This window comes from Hyaena hyaena, unplaced genomic scaffold, assembly GCF_003009895.1.
Source record: "Hyaena hyaena isolate Hyena2069 unplaced genomic scaffold, ASM300989v1 scaffold_827, whole genome shotgun sequence".
In the NCBI taxonomy this organism is placed as follows: Eukaryota; Metazoa; Chordata; class Mammalia; order Carnivora; family Hyaenidae; genus Hyaena; species Hyaena hyaena.
In genome coordinates this window covers 311,607-334,510 of record NW_024081458.1, presented here as the reverse complement: position 1 = coordinate 334,510, position 22,904 = coordinate 311,607, and the positions used below count along the sequence as shown (strand labels likewise).

The 22,904-nt window shown below is 39.4% G+C and overlaps 1 protein-coding gene across 2 annotated transcripts in view; it reads left to right on the top strand.

Moving 5' to 3' along the window:
- ANKMY2 (ankyrin repeat and MYND domain containing 2) overlaps positions 1-22,411 on the top strand; it is a 42,785-nt gene extending 20,374 nt beyond the window's left edge. For both annotated transcript variants that reach the window (XM_039219690.1, XM_039219691.1), the window contains 6 exons: positions 7,653-7,813; positions 12,654-12,868; positions 13,646-13,781; positions 17,331-17,459; positions 19,605-19,734; positions 21,244-22,411. In XM_039219690.1, coding sequence (XP_039075621.1) covers positions 7,653-7,813; positions 12,654-12,868; positions 13,646-13,781; positions 17,331-17,459; positions 19,605-19,734; positions 21,244-21,428 — 956 coding nt within the window. In that variant the 3' untranslated portion in view covers positions 21,429-22,411. The remainder of the gene's footprint in view (positions 1-7,652; positions 7,814-12,653; positions 12,869-13,645; positions 13,782-17,330; positions 17,460-19,604; positions 19,735-21,243) is intronic.
- The last annotated feature ends 493 nt before the right edge of the window (positions 22,412-22,904 follow it).

Below are 22,904 nucleotides of genomic sequence, written 5' to 3'. Positions count from 1 at the left end.
GTTCGTGGGTTCGAGCCCCGCGTCGGGCTCTGTGCTGACTGCCAGCTCAGAGCCTGGAGCCTGTTTCAGTCTGTGACTCCCTCTCTCTCTGACCCTCCCCTGTTCACGCTGTCTCTCTCTCTCTCCTAGAAATAAATAAAAATATTTAAAAAAAAAAAAATAAAATAAAAATAAAAAAGTCATCCTTCCTCCCCTTAGTGCCCGCAGGCAGAATGGTTTATATAAATTTGTGCACACATGTGAATGATTTTTATCTTTTAAAAAATATTATTATCTTTTAAAAAAGATTTATATCTTTTAAAAAAACATTTATCTTACAAATATATTCCTTATAACTTGTTTCCTACACTTAACAGTATGTCATGGGAGTCCCTCTTATCTCAGTAGATATAAATTCAGTTATTTCCACTGCATTTATGTGATATTCCAGGATTCAGACACACCACAGTGGATTTAGCTCTCCCCTATTGATAAGTTTCACAGTTTTAAAAAATCATTTCACTACATATAATGTAATAATGATCCTTGATCACATAATTTTACATGGGTTGGATGCTTAACTGACAGAGCCACCCAGGTGTCCCACAATTCACATTCTTTTTTTTGTTGTTGTTTATTTTTGAGAGAGACAGAGAGAGAGACAGAGTTCAAGCATGGTACGGCAGAGAGAGGGAGACACAGAATCTGAAGCTGCCTCCAGGCTCAGAACTGTCCGCACAGAGCCTGACATGGGGCTTGAGCTCATGAACCACGAGGTCATGACCTGAGCCAAAGTCGGACGCTTAACCACCTGAGCCACCCAGGTGCCCCTCCCCTCATTCACAGTCTTACGAACAGCTTCATCAGAACTGGGTGTTTTCACTTTCGTTCTTGCCAATATGGTAGTTGAAAAGATGTATATTGTAAGTTTACTTTCCCCTCGTTATTCCTGAAATTAAGATATTTTCTGCTGTTGGTCTTTTCAATTTCTCTCTTCTGTGGATGCTCATACTCATTGCTTAATTCATCCTCTGGGTTGTCTTTTTCTTACTGTTTTGAGGAGCTTTATGTGTTTTATGGATGCTAACCCTTTGTCTATTAAGTGTGTTTCAGGTAGTTAATACTTTCTTCTTTTGACTTTATGGGAATTTGTGCCATAGAAAATTTATTTTTAACTACTCATAGTTTTTCTTTTATAAGTTTCCATGCTTCTTGTCTTGTCAGAAGAGTTCTTAACTATGGGTTAGGTGAGGATTCTCCTAAATACCCTTTTTTTTTTTTTTTTGGTACTTTCGAAATTTAATTCTTAGAGTTTATATCTCCCTGGATATGTGGTTAATTGTGATAGCACCACTTACTAAACCAACCGACATTTTCCCACTGAACTGTAATACCACTTTTGGGGTTAGTTAAATTCTCTTATATACTGGTGTCTATTTCTGGCCCCCTGTTCTTTTCCACAGGCCTGCTTGTCACTCTCTGTATTAATACTGTATTGTTTAATTGCATTGACTTTATTTATTTATTTTATCTCTCATGACTGTATTTTATTTTTTTAATATAATTTATTGTCAAATTGGTTTCTATACAACACCCACTGCTCATCCCAACAAGTGCCCTCCTCAGTGCCCATCATCCACTTTCCCCTCTCTGCCGCTCCCCAGCAACCCTCAGTTTGTTCTCAGTATTTAACAGTCTCATGGTTTGCCTCCCTTGCTCTCGGTAACTTTTTTTTCCCGTTCCCCTCCCCTATGGTCTTCTGTTAAGTTTCTCAAGATCCACATGAGTGAAAACACATGGTATCTTTCTCTGACTGACTTACTTCACTTCGCATAACACCGTCCAGTCCCATCCACGTTGCTACACATGGCCACATTTCATTCTTTCTCATTGCCGAGTAGTATTCCATGGTATAGATAAACCACATCTTTATCCATTCGTCAGTTGATGGGACATTTAGGCTCTTTCCATAATTTGCCTGTTATTGAAAGCGCTGCTATGAACATTGGGGTACCTGTGCCCCTATGCATCAGCGCTCCTGTATCCCTTGGGTAAATTCCTAGCAGTGCTATTGCTGGGTCCTAGGGGAGTTCTAGTGTTAATTGTTTGAGGGACCTCCACACTGTTGTCCAAAGGGCCTTTACCAGTTTGCATTCCCACCAACAGTGGAAGAGGATTCCCGTTTCTTCACATCCTCGCCACCATCTATAGTCTTCTGATTTGTTCATTTTAGCCACTCTGATTGGCGTGAAGTGGTATCTCAGTGTGGTTGGTTTTGATTTGTATTTCCCTGATGATGAGTGACACGGAGCATCATTTCATGTGTCTGTTGTCCACTGGATGTCCTCTTTGGAGAAGTGTCTATTCATATCTTCTGCCCATTTCTTCACTGGATTATTTGTTTTTTGGGTGTGGAGTTTGGTGAGTTCCTTATAGATTTTGGATAGTAGCCCTTTATCTGATATGTCATTTGAGACTGTCTTTTCCCATTCCATCATTTGCCTATTAGTTTTACGGATTGTTTCCTTTGCCGTGCAGAAGCTTTTAATCTTGATGAGGTCCCAATAGTTCATTTTTCCTTTTGATTCCGTTGCCTTTAGGGGATGTGTCAAGTAAGAAATTGCTGCAGTTGAGGTCAAGGAGGTTGTTTGCTGCTTTCTCCTCTAGGGTTTTGATGGTTTCCTGTCTCACGTTCAGGTCCTTCATCCATTTGGACTTTAGTTTTGTGTAGGATGTGAGAAAATGATCTAGTTTCATTTTTCTGCATGTTGCTCTCCAGTTCTCCCAGCACCATCTCTTAAAGAGGCTGTCTTTTTTCCATTGGACACTCTTTTCTGCTTTGTCAAAGATTAGTTGGCCATACATTTGTGGGTCCAGTTCTGGGTTCTCTATTCTATTCCATTGGTCTATGGGTCTGTTTTTGTGCCAATACCATACTGTCTTGATGATGACAGCTTTGTAGTGGAGGCTGAAGTCTGGGATGGTGATGCCTCCCGTTTTGCTTTTCTTCTTCAATATTACTTTGGCTATTTTGGAGTCTTTTGTGGTTCCATACAAAAGGATAGTTTAGGATAGTTTGTTGTAGCTTTGAGAAGAATGCTGTTGCAATTTTGATTGGGATTGCATTGAATGTGATCACATTGACTTGAAAGCATGTGTTCCCTTCAGGTCTTGCTGCTTGAATACCTTCCTCCATCCTCTCCCCCCTATCCCCCCACCCTTTTGGTTCTTGTTGGACTTTTATTAATGGTTATATAATTTTTTTTGCAGAGAATTGACAACTGAATGATAATACCTCCTATTTAGTCGCATGGTATGCTTCTATATTGGTTTTTGTGTATGTGTGTGGTTTTTTAAAACTTATTTTTGGTCCTTTAGTAATATTCATTAGATTCCCACAGATCAGTTCTTTCTTTTAAATGTAACTACATTCTTTTAAAATCTACTAAGTAATTTGTAGTTATTGCCCATACTGTAAGGAAATTCCCATTAACCCTGCCATGCTCTGTCATTTCTAGCTGGTTATACGGGTAATAAGAAGAAAGCTATTGATTTCTGTATTTTTCTTGTCACTTTTATTAGAGTCTCCTGGGTTTTATAACTATTCAATTGCACTTATTTTCTGTTTGAATTAGCTTCAAGCTTCAAAATAAGAAGCAATAATAATAGTGAAAATTGACATGCCTAGGTTTTTTTTTCCTGTTTTTAATGGCAATATTTTTAGCTCTTCCCTTTTTATGACATTGCAAGTGGTTTTTTCAGTGCAGAATGCTCTAATATACTTTTTCATTTAGCCATGCTTGATTCCTTTTTGGTGTTTTGCATTTGTCAGTAATCTCTTTGCCAATCTCTTTATTTTCAATCTTTATTATTTTATTTTAGTAGTGTAACTACTACTATACCTGTACATTTATAAACCCATGTAGGTGTACTCTATTCTCTAACCCAGAATGAGAGTTTCTTTCTTTTAACGGGTATTCAGCTTATGCATACTTACGATTATTGATAAACTTGATTATGTGCCCCCTCTTTTACCTCATGTTTTTACACTTTGTTTTACTTGGTGGTTTTTGCGTGTATGTACATGCTTGTGTGTGTGTGTGTGTGTGTTTCCTTAATGTGACTGGACTGGTCATGTTAGAGTACATTTATTTCTTGTTTTGTTAACTTGAAGAATGCTTTTCCATTCCACTAATGTTTAACTTTCCTATTCACAACACTCCCAATCCAACCCATATTTGTCAGTTATTTAAAACCAAGAACAAAAATCTCCTCTGTGTCCCACCTCCAAGGCTCTGTATTTGCCCATTTAGCAATTCAAACATGAGAAATCCTTCTAGCTCATTAATTTCTCTACATTCTCTGTTTTTGCCTTATCAGGCTGCAGGCCTTTCCTTTCCTCCTCCACCACTGCCACCAACTGTGGACTTTGCTGAGAGAGTTTAGCATTTTAGTCCTGATATGTAATTAGAATGTCATTCAAAGTGTGTTACTTCTCTTTTGCTAATTCTCAGTCAACAGGGTGATTTCTCAGTCACGCTGCCTCCACCCATTATATAGATTAACCATCTCTGCTGCCACGGGCCATGTTCTCCACTCCTCTCTCCTCCACCCTAGCTCCATCTGAGACTTTGTTCTCATTTAGGCTTGGGCTACAGGACCTTCTGGGATGGTTTGTAGGTTGAATGTGGTTTGAAATGTATCATAACCAAAATTATCTTTTTTTATGAAATGTGGGTCTTTTCTGGGCTAGTTTCATGGTTCTTTTTCCTCAGTCATTTGTAGAACTTCCTCACACTTTTGTACATAGTTGTAGTAAATGAGAATTTATTTTCCTTGTTAAACTTTCCATATCTCATTTTGAATTTCAGTTTATCCTAGATAATAAAACATTTTACTAAGATGTGTTTAGTTGAGTGTGTGTGTGTGTGTGTGTGTGTGTTTTCAGTAATCCTGTGTTAGGCTGATTCTGAGCCTATTTAATCAGGAAGACTTAAGTCTACTGTTAGTAATACTGGCCCAGATGATATAATGCCCCCCTACCCAGCATATATTTTCTGTAGTGATAGTACTGTTTTATTTGTATTTATTCAGAATTCGTAAATTATACACCAGTTAAACTAAATAATCTTTTCAATTATAAACATTTATAAGCTTTACATATATATATATATCACTCTAATATAAATTATTAGCAGATTATTTAAAATAAAATATCAAATAAGTACTACCTAAAATGTAAAAAAGATTAACTCTGAATAAAAGTAATATTATTTTATCCTTCTTACAATGATGTAATCTTAAGAAATCTCTCTATTTCTGTGACTGTGTTGTTGATACATAGCCAGTATTTTTATGTACAAATATTGCCAACTGCTCACAAGTATTGTCCTGACTATATTAGTTGCGAGGCTGATGAGAACGTATAGTAACAAGTTAATACCTGATCTCCCCTGACTCTTTTATCTTCAACTTTTTTTCTGTTGATTTAGATTTTTTTTTTAGGAGCTAATTTTAGAACCCCCCCCTTTTTTTTTTAAAGATAGAAACACCCATCTTTTTATTGAAGCTGGACATAGAATGTGTTTTAAGGAAGCATTGCAGTTTGTCTTCATCTTCTCTGGTTTCTTTCTGCATGGTTGTAAATTCCCACGCTCAGTGACCTGTGTTAAGTTTGGTGCCATCATGTTCATGTCCTGCTCTCAGTAGGAGATTTGATTAGTGACTGTTGCTGTCTTTCCCTCCATGAACATTGTGGAGGGAGAGATGATCATTTGTTCATATATTGGAGCTTTCTGATTAGGGAAGGAAGGGAGGGAGGGAGGGAGGGAGGAAGGAAGGAAGGAAGGAGAGAGGGAGGGAGGGAAGGAGGGAAGAAGGGAAGAAGGCAAGGGAAGGGTACTGGTGTTTGGGTACTTGAGAACAGCACTGAATACCAACATGAAGATTGTGATCACTACTAAGATTTCCCTTCAAATCAGGGACATGTTCTTCTATCATTTAGTCATTAAGTCTTGATCCATTTCTCTTTTTCTTTCTGGGATTTCTATTATTTTATTATTTCTGTTATTTTTTTGTTTTCTCGATCTGCCCTTCAGCTCTCATTTCTTCTGTAATGATTTCTGTTTCCAAATTTTTCTGTTTGGAGATATTTCATCTACTTCATCTTCTTATTACTATTTTAGTCCTCACTAGTATACTGGATTACCTCTTTGAGTTTGTGTGTTAATTTTGAAATTTTGAATCTTTCTGCAGTCCATGAAACTTTACGTTTTGTATTGATCTCCTTGATTTAAGTGTTCCTATTTCCTGATTACGGGTATGGTCTGGTGGTAGTTTTGGTCAGTGTTGTAAGTGCACTTCCCACCAAAGAAGCCATCTGTTGGAGATAGCACATAGTCTTCCATGATGCTGGATCGCTAGGGGACCTTTGCTCTGCATCTCCTAGGCAGCGAGGTAAAGCTGGAGGGTTGTGGAACAGTGAAGGGAAAGAGCTACTATCTTTATACCTGTGGATCCAGGGTCAACAAACTGGTAGATGTTTTGTCCCCACTCAAGCAGACACTGCCAGGACCATGCATAAGCCAGGCAGGGGCCATCCGGACCACTTTCCAGCCCTCAGCCCTGGCTCACTTCCTAGGACTCTCTCTGCTGCTGGTCCCTCCCCCCTCAGCAGGCAGAGAAGAGGAAGAAGTCTCTCCTCCAGAGATCCCGGAAGAGCTTGCACCTGCAGATGTGCCCTGCGAAGTTCTGACTGCTTGCCCAGAGTGGTCACTTCCCCGCCCCAGGGAGTTAGTGGTGAGGGAGCTGGGGATGGGGGGAGAGAGGGGTGCGACAGGAACATACATTCAGGCTACCAACTTCTCCAGGGACAGTTTTGGTCTCATACAACCACTTTTACCTCCAGAGATGGCTCAGTGAAGTAGCATAAGGATCTATAAGAAGCTGTAAAGTGGGTTCCAAGCTTGTGCCAGCAAAAGCTTTTTCTCTAATCCATTGCACAAAGAGGCCAAGCTTTTCTCAAATTCAAGGGGAGGGGAGATAATAATAATCTGTATAGAATGAATTTATATTCTGTGTGAAGAAAGCCAGATGTATTTAAGAAAGAATGACGATTATTTCTGTAGAGGTGGAAGAAGAGACATTTAAATTGAATAAAAAACAAACAACTTTTAATCTTTTAAAAAATGTTTTATTTATTTATTTTTGAGAGCACAAGCAGGGGAGGGACGGGGGGGGGCGGGGGGAGACACAGAATCTGAAGCAGTCTCCAGGCTTTGAGCTGTCAGCTCAGAGCCTGATGTAGAACTTGAATCCATGAATTGCGAGATCATAACCTGAGCCAAAATTGGACACTTGACCAAGGGAGATACCCAGGTGCCCCCAAAACAAACAACTTTTAAAAAATACTTAGGGTCAATTATAAATTGACCCCCCCGCTTTTTGTAATCTCCAAAAATTCTGTGTCTTTAAAAGGATATTGTGTTTTGACCTCTCAAAGCGTGCTTATATAACGTTTCTCAAAATATTTTACTTCTCTTCTACTCTCTTTTCCTGAAGACTAAAGAGGTTGGTGCATGGTCACAAGAACACAGCAACATAATTTATAAAAAATTGGAAAATGTCCTGGTTTGAATGATAAAATAACAAATTTCCTATTTTCCTATTAAAAGGTCAACATGATTGTGTGACCATAATCAACAATTTCTTTCCCCGAGAGAGACTGGATTATTACACGAAACCCCAGGGACTGGATAAAGAGCCAAAACTGCCTCCGAAATTGTCAGGCCCGCTGCACAAAATTATTACCACGACAAATCTTCATCCTGTCAAGGTAGCGTGGGATTTGTTGTCTTTGCTTTTTATTTAAATAGTGCTTCAGAGTTGAAACTGCTCTTGATTAGATAAGGTCACCTTGGTTGGGTTTTGCCAATGTAGAGTTTGAGATGGAGCTCTGTTGTTGAGCTAGTACAGTGAAGGAGTGTTCTTGGATTAAACCTGAGAGTGAGGGACACAGGCTGGAAGGGGAAAAGCAAGGCGAAGAGGTGAAGCATACTTTCCACCTCATCTCACTGCAGCTCTGGACTGTTAATGGCTCCAGAGAAGCAAGGGAGCCAGGCTTCTGTATTATTCACTTGCCAGTGCCAGTGTTCTCAGAGGGAAAGGACAGCCTCCCAGCTAGTGCCTAGGATGGTGGCTTCCTATGGATGAAGGCAGTTCCCTGGAGAAGGAGGCAGCTCTGAGCCCATAGCAGCCAGTGCTCCAGGAAACGGGCGCCTGGTACACAGGCTGGGCGGAGGATCTAGGTGGGGCACCACCAGCATCCATTACAGTGAAGATCCTTCCAGGAAATGTTCTGAAATAAAATCCCAAGCACATTTTTTAAAATGTTTTTATTTATTTATTTTTGAGAGAGAGAGAGACCGAGTGCGCGTGGGGGAGGGGCAGAGAGAGGGTGATGCAGAATCTAAAGCAGGCTTCAGGCTCTCAGCTGTCAGCACAGAGCCCGATGCGTGCAGGGCTCGAACTTACCGTGAAATCCTGATGGTCAGAGTCAGATGCCCAACTGACTGAGCCACCCAGGCGCCGCAGCCATGAGTACATATTTTAATGCAAGTAGCTATTTGATGCCTTTGAGTAATATAGTTTTTCCAGTCTTAGTCAAATCACAACAGATTTTTAGACTTTCCAGACCATCCCAGAAGTTCATATGGCTCAACTGAGAAACTTCAAGAGCCGTTCTGAACTTCTGTCACTGCTGTTTTCTTTATAGTTTACATACAGACTTTTTAAATTGCTTACAAAATGCATTTTTTAATTTTTAATTTTATTTATTTACTTTTTCATAAATCAACCCACATGAGTATAATTTTCTAAGTGAATCGTTACAGAAAACTCTAACGTGTGCCATAGTGATGCTGTCCTTTTTCACATTTCAGTGAAATGTGTCTTCATTTCATAACATATAGATTTGATAGTAATTCAGAACTGTTTGGTAAGCAAGACCGCAAACTGGATCAGAAATTAGCAGCATTAGTACAAAATGTTCTTGTAAATGCAGTGAAATAGATGTCTCTTAAAGTCTGTTTTGGTGAATCTGTGGAACATACTCAATACCATTAAAATAAGTGGACACTTCTCATAAAGTAATTCTTTTGAAAACTGGCACTTATTTGAAGATACAAGTTCCAAATTACGTGTAATATTATTACTTCATTGATGCTTCCCTTTGCATACTGACTTTGAAGCTCAAGAAACAAACTAACAAAGCATACCTGCCATCTGGCTCTCCTCCCAAATTAGTTTTCTGGGTCAGCAAGAGTGATGACAAACTAGCAGATCCTTTACCGTAAGATGGACTAGTGGAGTCTATTCTGTTTTTATTTTTCAAAACTCAGTTGTTTTACTTACTATTCTGAAAGAACCCCAGGAGGTAACATTGTGTTCCTAAGTGGGCAAAAACAGAAATTCAGCCATGAGTCATATGTTTGTATTCATGGTGGAGATTAAGTGGAACTTAGAATTTAACTTTTAGAACATAGCCCTTCTGTATGAGTGGCTTTTTTCCCTCCCGGCGCGGGCAGGCAAAGAGAACTCCCTGATAGGAGCTCATCCATGGCACTCTTTATCTTAGCAGTGGGGCAGGCTCATGTAGGAAGATAGGAGTTTTCCTAGGATACACTATTTCTCCACATAGAGAATGTGTACGGTTTCACAAGGCCGTCCAGCTTGAGCATTATGGGACACTCTGTTTTAGACTGATTTGAAGAAGTTCCCTGTGTTTTTCTGATTCACTGTCCTTTATATTTGTGTCTACCCCTGGAGACTGCAATAATCTCAATAAATGGGAATAATTGGGTCTGCAAAGTAATTTTTGATGTTTACACGCAACCCAGTCTCTCAGGGTTAAATGTTTTAGTAATTACTGTTCTTTAATTGTCATTATTACTTTTCCTTTTTTAATTTTTACTTTTTTTTTGAGAATGCGGGCATGGGAGGGGCAGAGAGAGAGGAAGAAAGAGAATCTTAAGTAGGCTCTGCGTTGACAGCATGCACATTCTCTCAAAATAAGATCAGTAAATTTAAAACAATAAATAAATATAAAAGCACATATTTGAGTAAATTAGAGTAAGGGTGTATTTATATAGGCAGTTAACTATAAACATATATGAACTGAAATAGCCTACATTATTATTTTTTTAGTACATTTAGTCTTAAAAGAGAGATTATTCTATGATTATAGTACCTTTCTTCAGACCACACCTTGCTTTTTGTAGGTATAAATGATCTATTCACTTGAAAACCTCCCCACCTACTTTGGATACAAATTGTACAGTTGCTATTGTGGTGGCTTATTTTCATCGCTTTCCCCTTTTCACGCCAGCAGGGGTCTTCTTGAAGTGTATTATAAAAAAGTAACTAACAGCCATTGTACAGAGTCACAGAGCTTTTAAAATCACAGAAGTCCTCTTCGATGCACAGTTCACCCTTTCACTGCAGTGCACTTAATGTAGCTGTGTGTGCGTCAAGGTTAAGTGGCCTCTGTAGCGACATGGATGTTTGTTTTCAACAGGGACATGGCGAATTGTGCTGATGCTCAGCGTACAGAGACTGTAAAGGAGAAAAATGGGATGACAGGAAAAATGGCAACAGAATTGAGTGGAGTGTCTAAGGGGTCAGGAGACAGATGTACATAAAGTGATCTGTTTGATTATTAAAAAAATTTTTATAACTTTTATTCATTTTTGAGAGACAGAGAGACAGTGAGTGGGGGAGGGGCAGAGAGAGAGGGAGACACAGAACCCAAAGCAGGCTCCAGGCTCTGTGCGATGCAGGGCTCAACCCCACCAACCGTGAGATCATGACCTGAGCCGAAGTTGGACACTTAACCAACTGAGCTACCCAGGCGCCCCAATTATTAACTTCTGAAGGCCAGAATTGTTCATTTGATAATTTTTTTTAAAGAAAAATATAAAGAAATAAAAATGCCACTGAATAAACATATTCTCACAGTCTTTGGGAGATGAGATATATCTAGCTTTCATGTTTAATGGAATATATTTATTCCTCCTCGATAATGAATAATGAGATTTTCTTTATAATGGATTACTTTATAATGCTGAAGAGATTAAAGGAAGGAAACTAGTTCAAATAATATTTTTTTGTGTTTATCTATAAAATGATTCAGTAAGCTCATTGTAGAGCTATGGTTATATATCTTTTTTTTTTCCTTTTAGTATAGTAGTGTATATTATACAGTAAATAAAACCTAATATCTCCATAAAGAAAAAAACCATGAATCTGGCTTCTGAGACTTTTTAAACAAGTTTTTATTTGTAAGTTTAAGATCCTATGTTTTGATTATAAATTCTGCACACAACAATCTTTAACAGTTTCAAGTGAGTCCAGTTGACAGTGGGAATACATGTAATTAACAGGAGCCTTCTCTGCCAGAAGTTAATATTTGATACATGTTATTGTGAAAGTTATCAGCAAATTTACCAGCAGGGCTTCTTGTATACTTATGCTATGAACTCTCATTGATTACTGAGTGCTATCTTTTAAGTATGCTGTTAGATTATATATCAATCTACTAGTGTCAAAAATAAGTACAAATCATATTTTAATTTCACAAGAACACAGTCTTTGTTAAATTTCTAATTAGGAGGCTAGACGTGGGATTTATGTAAGTTCACAAATAATCTTCATATTTGAAGAAAAGGATCTAATGCATGAAATCTGCTTTCTGTTGATTCCCTGATACTTACATTACCCAAGATAGATATTTAGCTATAACACAAAAGGTTAAATACTGACTGACTTTTGCTCTGTGTGCACAATTGTGCCTATATTACACATTTGTTTATATTACTGTTAAGTCCCAATGGATGTTTACATCTGTCTTGCGCAGACTTACTTCAGCTAATCTACTTTATAACAAAGCCAGTAAAAAAAAAAAAAACAAAAAACAACTACTCATTACACTGAATTTGCTCTTAATCTATACATATATGAGAAGTGTAGGACTCAGAATGCATCAAATTTGATAGCTTTCTAATATTCCTCTTTTTCAAGCTATTACTGCTTTGACCTATTCTCATTACCATAGAAGATTAGAAGCATATCCTAAAAATTTCCACAGAGAAATGTAGTTAATTGGAAAGTAATACACCTTTTATTTTTAGACTTATTCTTGTAAAAAATCTCATTTCTTGATAATTAATAAGAATTAATGTGAATTATAGTACTCCTAGCCATGAAATTCTAAAGCTCAGTTATGTTTGCTAAAAGTACTGATTACTTGGTGATTTGGTGATTCGATTTGGTTTATAAAGGATATGTAAATATGCCACGTTTATCTTTAGTAAAAGTACTTTTAACAGAGAACCTAAAATCATGACCCTGAGTGGCACACTAACACCCTGGTTTAGCTAGATGGCAGATCACGTGATAAATATACAGAGTTCAAGAGTTGTCACGATGCTACTGTCCTTCTGTATTAGTTTCATAACTTTGATCATTGGCAGTTTGGATTCTAATTTGAATTAATATAGTAAACATATGACCCTAAGAAAGACTTTATTTGGTAATCTGTTGAAATCAACCCAAACTGACTAATTTGTATATGGAAAAATGTCTCATGGAATTTCTAAGCTCACCGTAATTTCTTCTAGATTGTGATGCTTATAAATGAGAATCCTCTACTGGCAGAAGAAACAGCTCTGAATAAATGCTACAAGGTGATGGATTTGATTTGTGAGAAATGTATGAAGCAAAGAGACATGAATGAAGTATTGGCTATGAAAATGCACTACATCAGCTGTATCTTTCAGAAATGCATTAACTTCTTAAAAGATGGAGAGAATAAACTGGACACTCTGATCAAAAGGTACTGTTTTTTTACCATGTCAAGTGAAGAACATGCTCAAATGGATATGAATTATTATGTGAAGCCTCATTATGTATTAAGACATTAAGCAATTTAGCAGCAGTTGTTACTGTTGGGCTCACATTTAGTCTGCAAGAAACAAAAGACGATGTTATATTTGGACTGAGCGATTATTCAGTTGTTTACTTTTACAACAGTGCTTTTGCTATCCCCAGTGTACAGGCGAGGAATCTGAAGTTCGGAGAAGTTACGTAGCGTGTGTAAGATGTAGAAAGTAGCCCAGGACCAACTTTGAGGATGGGTGCACCATGCCATGGGGCCCTGGTCTGGATTCATCACGGCACTCAGTGCATCTCCATTACTGAATCTGGGAGAGCTGTGTGTTATCCTTGTTCTCTGAACCACCAGGGATCAAATTCCCCTATAGTTATACTGAGAAAAGTGAACTATGTCAGACAGGTGTAACTTAATGAGATTTTCCCTCTTTGTACAAATAACTGACATGGTAATGAGTAACTAGCTAATCTGATAATGGCAGTTAGTGTGTTTTATGGCAGGAGTCACTTTTATAAATACACCTCAGGGCCTGTAAACCTGATAAGGCCTAGCTTAGTGTGCAGGTAGAAGACCAATTTGAATTAAGTCTGTCATCATGATTTGAAGAGACAATGAAAATTTCAAGTAGAAAAGAAGAAACTACTAAAAGTTCATGGGTTCGGCTGCGAGGAAATGCTTAGAGATTCAACCCCGGTTACTTTTTTAAAAAATGTCTTACAGCTTGCTAAAAGGCCGAGCTTCTGATGGCTTTCCAGTATATCAAGAAAAGATCATAAGAGAAAGTATCCGAAAATTTCCTTACTGTGAAGCCACACTCCTCCAGCAGCTGGTGCGAAGCATTGCTCCTGTTGAAATTGTAAGGCTCCTCATGATAACTTAGTTATCTCTACCAGTAAGACCTAATTACCATATTGTGTACAATTAAAGGCAAGTTCTCTTTAGCGTTAATTAATTATGTATTTAATGATAAATAATTACTATAGACAGTTTTCCGGAACAGACATGGCGATCCATTTACCTGTTAACCTTGTTTCTGTTCATCTCTTTCCCCCTCTTGATCCTCTTCTTTCATTTTTATATAGCTCATGGTTTGGTAAATAGTATTCCCCTATGTCGGAATTGAGATGGCTATCTGGAAACTTAACATTTTAAAGACCTCTGTGAAACCTGTAAAGGTGGGTTCACACCTGTTCTGTAATACAGATACACACATGTGCACTTGTAGCTTGTGAAAAACCAGTACAAACTCCCACACTAGACGAAAGTAGGAGTTGGTTGTCTAGGTTGATGGTTTCTGGTCATGGGGGATGTGAAGGGATGAGTCATGGGGAAGTTCATTGTATGTCTTGATAGATAAACTCTTATATTCTACCTTAATGCCTCTGATTATAAATTTTCCATACTTAATGAAATTCTATTTATACTTCCTAGCTATAGGAAGTAAAATTTAACTTTATTATCTATTACTTACTTATGTATTTACTTTTTAAAGTTTGTTTATTTTGAGAGAGAGAGAGAGAGAACATGAGTGGGAGAGGGGCAGAGAGAGAGGGAGTGAGAGAGATTCCCAAGCAGCCTCCTCACTGTCAGTGCTGAGCCCAAGGAGCTCAGTCTTATGAACCGTGAGATCATGACCTGAGCTGAAATCAAGAATTGGATGCTGAACCAACTGAGCCACCCATGTGTCCCAGTATCTGTTTTTTAAATTATTTATTGTCCTTTTGTTATATTTATTTAAGTATTACTTCATAAGTCACTCCCTGACTTCACTATTTTGAACAGATTCTGTTCACCATATCTGCACCAGTCACGCTTTTATATATTTCAATCAAATCCTCATCAGCCTTTGTTTACTGAGTGAGAAATTCATCCTAATGCTGGTCCCGTTCATGGCTTCTGCACTCTCTCTGGCAATGTTGGTTCTTCTTTGCCTTCTCTAGGCTGTCCCATCCTTCTCAGCGTGAAAAATAAGGACAAGTGGATTCCAGGTGCTCCTTTATACATTAGGAATTCATCTATTCCGAACCATGAAATAGGCAAGATTTTTTGAAGAGACCAAATGATTTCATGAAGTTCGTGCATTGATTTATCCCTGATCTCCATGATTTCATGTAGAGATTTTTGACCCTTTTTAATATATGTGGCTGTTTGGCATTCAGACTTTTGGAAGATTAAAGTTAGCAAATTATGAGGGTGGTTTATCAATTATTAATGTGTTTCTGTGCACATATTAAATTCCACCTAACCATTAATTAAATTGATAGGGTTTATTTGCATATACTCACAACCACAAAGGTAGGCAGACCAGATTTGTCACAGTGGCTCGAAAATGGATTCCCATTTTTCTACCCAATATCCTTTAATCTTTTTTTTAACACTTATTTATTTATGTATTTATGTATTTATTTATTTATGAGAGAGAGAGACAGAGCACAAGCCAGGAAGGGGCAGAGAGAGGGACATACAGAATCTGAATCAGGCTCCAGGCTCTGAGTTGTCAGCACAGAGCCCGATGTGGGGCTCGAACCTACACACTGTGAGATCATGACCTGAGCTGAAGTTGGACACTTTACCAACTGAGCCACCCAGGTGCCCCTCCATCCAATATTCTTTAGCCATATAGATTATCACACACATACTTATGACCTCATGGTTGCAAGGCATCTATTGCTCTTCCTCCAAGCTCACGTTTTTATCCCAGGCAGGCAGTCTGTAGCTAGAAAACAAGCTCTTCCAGAAACCCAGTGCCTGTGTGATATGACCACTCTTAGGTTCACAGGTTGTCTGGGGAAATGAGTAGTTTTAGCTGGTCTAAACCCTGCTGCTTGCATGAAATTATGTTTCTCTTAGTGAAGAAGTTACAGAGAAGCTACTAGCACTGCCTGCCATGGGGTGTTTTCAACATTAACAAGTAGTAGATGACATTTCATGTTCAAAGGGGAAAACAGCAAAACTAACAAGAGTTAGTTTTAAAAACATCAAAGCAGACCAACGTGTTGAACCCGTGGGGTTCAACAGTTCATTGTAGTTTTGTATCATAGACTAATGTTGTTAGAGTTTATGCAGTACAATTTTTAATGTTTATCCTAGCGATCTGAGTCATTGAAAAAAGTTTATTAGTAAAGATAGTGGGGCACCTGGTTGGCTCAGTCAGTTAAGGATTCAACTCTTGACTTCGACTCAGGTCCTGAGTTGGAGCCCCGTGTCGGACTCTCCGCTGACGCCACAGAGCATGCTTGGGATTCTCTCTCTCTCTCTCTCTCTCTCTCTCTCTCTCTGTCTCTGCCCCGTGTCCCCAGAGAAATAAATAAAATAAACTTAAAACTCAAAATAAATAAACTTAAAAAATAAAGATAACATAATATGAAATGCATTTTAGAACATCTTTTCTCTTTAAAAATTTTTGTTCTTCCAGAATTATATATTCTCTCTGGAACACTATATTTATCTGGAATGCTGGTAGTTGTGAATGTCCCACATAGCCATGATTTACTGCCTAATGGGTTTTGTTAAACTGGCAAGTTTACAAGCCTCTGAAGTAACACTCACCTTTTCCTGGACAACAGTGACTCTTGGGGTTGGCTGCCATCATCACCTGTGGCACTTTCTGACCGTGTGGGTGCCTGGGCCCTCCTGCAGAGCTTTTTGTCTCCTCTGCCTCCTGTGGCGCTTGGCTTCTTCCTCACAAAGTCCAGCGGGAAGTTTGAGGCATGGCTACATTTAAGAAGTGTTGAGTCAGTGTTGTAACAGAGTACAGTGTTGAAGAAGTTTGGCTTTAGTAATTAACAACATATATTTTAACTTCTGGAAGACTAGTGAATGTCTCAGTTCTTACAGGCTGTGTTGAGGAAAGCATCATGTTTGTTTTTAAGTTGGGTATCTTTCCATGGGATGAGCTCTGGTACCTAAACAAAATTTTTTTATCAAAGTGGATGACAAGATTTTGTATCACAAGAAAGAGTTCTTGTCCCCCAACAGTGATAGTAAAGGTTCCGTGTTGTTGTGTGTGTGTACCGTCAATTTTTTCCTCCAGCAATAGATCACACTAATAGCTATGCTCTTATAAAGTCTGTGTCACATCTAGCCTTAATGACTCTGTCTCTTGTGTGCCTGCTTCTAGACAACACTTTCATGGAGTGGTGTCTCTGTAGTGTTTCCATGGTGATTTGATCTGATTTGATTTGATTTATTTAAAGTTGGGGGGAGGTGCAGTGAGAGAGGGAGAGAAAACCCAAGTAGGCTCCACATCGTCAGCACAGAGCCCAACGTGGGGCTCAGTTTCATGAACCGTGAGGTCGTGACCTGAACTAAAACCAATATTCAGATGGGTAACCAGCTGAGCCTCCCAGATGCCCCCCCATGGTGATTTTAAAATGTATTTTTCTCTTCTTCATGCCTACTCTAGGGCTCCGATCCCACTGCATTCTCTGTACTTACCCAAGCCATTACTGGTCAGGTGGGTTTTGTGGATGTTGAATTTTGCACAACCTGTGGAGAAAAGGGAGCAAGTAAAAGATGTTCCGTATGCAAGATGGTAAGAATGAAGTTCTTTGAAGTTCACTGATCTGGTTTAGGTTTAATATCCAAGTTGATAAACTGAGTTTTAGTATTCTACTACAGTGATTGATATTAGTTTTCTAATAAACTCTAATATAGTATAAATTCTATGCATGTAATTCTTAGATAGTTTTGGAAGAAAAGTATGGGATAAATGTAGTTCTGTGCCTTATCTCCTCTCAAACAGACTGCCACAGCTTCTGGGCTGACTGTCTCCAAAAGAGAAGGAATGCTAATGCATGAACATTAGAAAAGTTATCCATAAGGGATTGAGGCTGGTGCAGAAATGAGAACCTAGAATAGGATAGTTCATAGATATGCAGTCTTAACTCTTCTGATGGTGACTTAACTACAATCTCTTGATCATCTCTTCTGTGTAAAACTTCACCTCCATTCTTACTGCCACCAGTCTTTAGGCTCTCCGGACTATCTTACCCACTTCTGTCAGAATTATCTTTGTAGGGGCGCCTGGGTGGCTTAGTCGGCTAAGCGTCCGACTTTCGCTTGGGTCATGATCTCGCGGTTCGTGGGTTCGGGCCCCGCGTCGGGCTCTGTGCTGACTGCCAGCTCAGAGCCTGNGGCCCCGCGTCGGGCTCTGTGCTGACTGCCAGCTCAGAGCCTGGAGCCTGTTTCAGAGTCTGTGTCTCCCTCTCTCTGACCCTTCCCTGCTCACGCTGTCTCTCTCTCTCCTAGAAATAAATAAAAATATTAAAAAAAAAAAAAAAGAATTATCTTTGTAAAGGGCATATCTGATTGGGTTCTTCTCCTCACAGATATTAACCGCAGTCATTCATCTTACATTCACTTTCACTGTCAATTATATCAATTTCGTTTTGTTTTTAAGGTTGAAATTCTTGAGTATATTAATAGCTCTCATCGCATTTTGCTTTACCCTACTTCTGCAGCTTCATCTCTTTTAATTGTGTTTAGAGCACAATCATTTGCTATTTTCCCTGTGGTGGTAGGCTGAAATTGGCTAAGGTGGGCTGGGGCCCTTTTTCTCCCTGGGTCCCTTCTCCTCCTTAGACCAGCAGGCTGGGCCGAGCCGGTTCTCATAATGATGGCAGGCGTGAAAGTGGGCAAGTGGAAACACATGAGGTTTCCTCAAGTCTAGCCTTGAAATTGTCATGTTCTGCCATTCCTTTGGCCAAAGCAAGTCCTATGGCCAACTTTTTAAAGTCAATTCTCCTTCCCCTCAGTAAAAAGAGCTTTGAAATCTCATGAGAAAGTGTAAACATGCAGGGAAAAATAAAAAATTGGGACCAGTGAAATGGTCCCAATACAGAATACGGCTCATCTATTTATAAGGGCCTCACACAGTGCTTGGCATAGAATCTTACAAAAATCTAAACCCCATCTACACAAACATCTTGCAGTTCCTTGAACATACAATTCATTTCCTGTCCTGCATTTTTGTACAAGATAATTTCTCTGGCTGGAATGCTTCTTTCCCATTCCTCTGTCGACTGAATCCCTTCATTTAGAGTGAGTCACTGCTTCCTCTGTGCTCCTGTTGCTATTACGACACACACTAGGATATAAATCATGTTCTTGGGTGTCTGCCTCCCTCCATGCCACCCCATCCAGCTTTCTCAACCCTACCTTCTTCTGAGGTAACTATATCTTCCTTGTCATTGTACTGTCTCATTTCTGACACATAGAATATGCTTTTTTAAAGTTTTTTTCCCAATGTTTACTTATTTTTGAGAGAGAGAGGCAGAGAGCAAGCAGGGGAGGGGCAGAGAGAGAGAGAGAGAGAGGGAGACAGAATCCCAAGCAGCACAGAGCCTCATGCGGGACTTGAAATCAGAAACCGTGAGATCATAACCTCAGCCGAAACCTAGAGGCAGACATTTAACCAACTGAGCCACCCAGATGTCCCCACATAGTAGACTCTTAGTAAATCATTTGTGAGAGTCTTTGGTAGACTTCTTATTGTATATCCATTATTGTTATAAAGCATAAGCTAAAAATGAACAAGTCTAAATTAGTGCACCTTATGGTTTTAAAAGAAAGCATACCAAACAGCATTTTTACAGCATCGCTGTTGATTTAGTGTTATAGTTGGAATATCATGCAGTCACATCTCTTGAAATGAAATAAATGTAACGATTGTTTTCAGGTGATATACTGCGATCAGACCTGCCAGAAAACACACTGGTTTGCACATAAGAAAATCTGTAAGAATCTAAAGGACATTTATGAAAAACAACAATTGGAAGCTGCCAAAGAAAAGAGTGAAGAGGAAAGCAGTACGTATATAAAAAGCAAGGTCATGCTGTTTCTCGTGGAGAAGAGGAATGACATTATTAATGATATTAACACGGGGCACCAAGGGACGGAGTGTTCTCTGGGGACCGAGGAAACTTGCAGTTGACCAACATAAGTGTCACACTTCAGTGTGTCCCTGTTTTGTGTTGCTGGGACAATGTATAGAATGTGGTTAGCCTAGAAGTGCCTGGAAAACAGAGGTATAGAATTTTAAGGAATATGGTTTATTTCATGTCCTACATTTGGACTCAGGACATGAGGACATATCCTGCAACAATGGGATTCTATGTGAGAATTCACTTACCCTCGACTCACAAAGGATTTTAAGGTCTTCGACTATGGAAATAATTACATTTCCCCGAATGGCTGCCCACAGATTTTAAGGTTGGGAACCTTTAATTTTTCAAATTAAATTACAAAGCTGTAGGTGAAATTACAGAGTAAATTTATAAATTACAGATTAGATTGCAGATCTGCCGTGCAGATTAGGTTTCTGTAAGTGTCTGGGCATAGAGTTCGCTATTGTTTTTTGTCTCCCTCCCTCATGAAGTATATGACTCATTGTCATCAGAAACAGTGAGTTGTTTCAGCAGTGGTTCACAGGCCATCGTGGAAAACCTCCTCCACTCCTATGCCCCGTCCCTGAAAATATATCATACACTCTGGGGAGTGCATCTAGTTTGAAAAAGTTGCTCAGGTGACTCTCATACAAAGCTCTGCCCCTCCACCCTTCAAAAGGCCATACTGCCTTTACCACGTGCTTGAGAAACAGTCTTAGGATTGAATGATTTGCACAAAATGAAATTTAATTTGTAAAAATAATAATTTGTAATTATTAAGAATAATAAAAATAAATAAATACAATAATTTGTAAAAATAGGTTGTTGAGAATAGTTAGGCTTTCTGCCATGTTTCTCCTGTTTTCTGGGCCAGATCTTTGTATGCTTTGCGTCAAGGACAGAGGATAACAGCTGGTCACGCGCCAGACGAGTGAGAGAGTAAGATTGTGAGGAAGCATGGGAAGTCCTGCCTGGGAAGCATCAGCGGGTGCCATATACCCGCAGTGTCTCAAGCACCTTTCTTCTCCGCCAGAGTAGCACAGCCTTTATTATCCCGAACTTTACAGAGGAGGAAACAAACCTCGTGGAGGCAGTGACCTGCCCAAAGACATCAAGCTAATTCACGCCAAAGCTATATTTGAATGCAGATTTTGTCAGATTCCAGACAACCATTTCAGTGTCAAGGCCTGGCTGTGGAGCCAGAGGCCCGAGTCCAAATTCTGGTTCTGCTCCTTCGCTGGCTGTGAAACTGCCAAACCCTTCTCTTCTCAGTTTCCCCATTTATAAAAGTCATGATAAGAATGATAATAGAGATAATTTACCTCACATGGCTATTAGGAGGATTAAATAATTTATCACACGGAAAGTACTTAGAAGAGTGACAGACATGTGGTAGGAACAACAAAATGACCATTTTTTTTTTTTCATCAGATGGCAAACTTGATGTCAATTCTAATTGTGTGAATGAAGAGCAGCCAGAGGCTGAAACGGGAAGTTCCCGAGAGGATTGTCACCCCAAAGAGTCTGCAGAAGGGGAGGAGGAACGTCGTCAGAGTGAAGCCGGGTTGGAAGGCTTACAGGACGCCCCTGCGGGTCCACAGGAATCTGAGGAGTAGAAGCCCGAGCCGGCACCAGCGTGGACGATCCGTACCCGGCAGGTAGCTGGAAAGCTCCCGTGATCGCCTCCTCACTGCCTCCTGACACGTGCATGGCTCCCCGGCAGGACTCCATGTTTCCTAGAATAGATGCTTTCAAGCACAGCTCTGTCTCCCAGGCCCTCATTTCCCAGTGGTTTCTGTGCTGTCCTTGGACAGACACCATAAGGAAAACATTTTTATTTCAAAGTATAGAAGAAACATTTTTATTCCCTTTCTGAGGCCAGCTTCCCAGCAATTGTTCTCAAGGCAAAATACATTCCTTTAAAGAAGAACTATAGATTCTGGGGGGACAAAGGGGCACAGAAGAGGTGCAGGAGAGAGATTTTCAGGAAAGAATTGTTTTAGCCACAGAGATGGGTAGTTAAATGAATCATAATTTATATGTGAGTAAGATGCATATAAATAGCATTCATAGTGAAGCCCTACTTGTTAAGATACAATGAAATGAAGAAAAGTTGTATGTTACAGGATTTGTCCCAGTCCAGCCTGTTGTACTTTTATATGGAAATTATCCTGAGCGGTCTGAACTTGATATAGTTCCTGCAGTGATGTTTTATATACAGTATTTGTGTCTTCAGAAATGTCAAATCCCCAGGAGGAATGAAGGCATAGCCACAGTTATCTCAGCATGTGCTTTAAAAGGGATATTTCATGAACTGTTTGATTAAATAATGGCTAAACCTAGCGTATCCACAGTTATGAAACTAATTCACGTGCCATAATCCACTTGAAAGGCTTTTTATCTTCCTGTAAGCTTTTCATGTGGCTCTTCCTGTCCAGAAACTGATTTATAACTGTCACTTTTAGAATGCCCCGGCACCAGTTTTGAGCTCACGCAGTACCGAAGCAGGCTCACGTGTGATAGCCAAAGATAGTGCCGTGTTGCAGAGTTTCTTGTGATGATTGTAAAATAAATTGTGCCTACTGTATAACCAACTCTACATCTCGTTTCCTGGTTTATTGCCGTCAAGGGGTGGCAAATATTAAAGAAATAATAGAGTACTTAAATTTTAGGAACCTCAGCAAATACTGGAGAACAAAGTAATAAGGATTGTAATGTGCACTACACATCTGCGAACTACAGTGACTAAAATGCCCGCCTCACTTCACTGATGACATCCTTCTATCTTGCTCATTCTCCTTACACCGAATGACTTTTCTCCCAGCCCCGAAACTACACCTGCGTGCCCTCTACCATGCTGCTTCCAGAAGACTTCATGGGGACAAATTCATTGTGAAGGGTTAACTGGGTGGGAATTCGGGAAGATTGCACCTACCCTTGTCAGTCATGACACGACTCTCTTCCTTTGTCAAGGTACCTCATCTGCGCACTGAGAAACATTCTGCTTTGACTAGTGAGATAGTCCTCGTAGGCTGCCTTCTCCCACCAGTCTGTTTTTTACCTGCGTTACCTGATTGTTTTTTGGTGTGTTA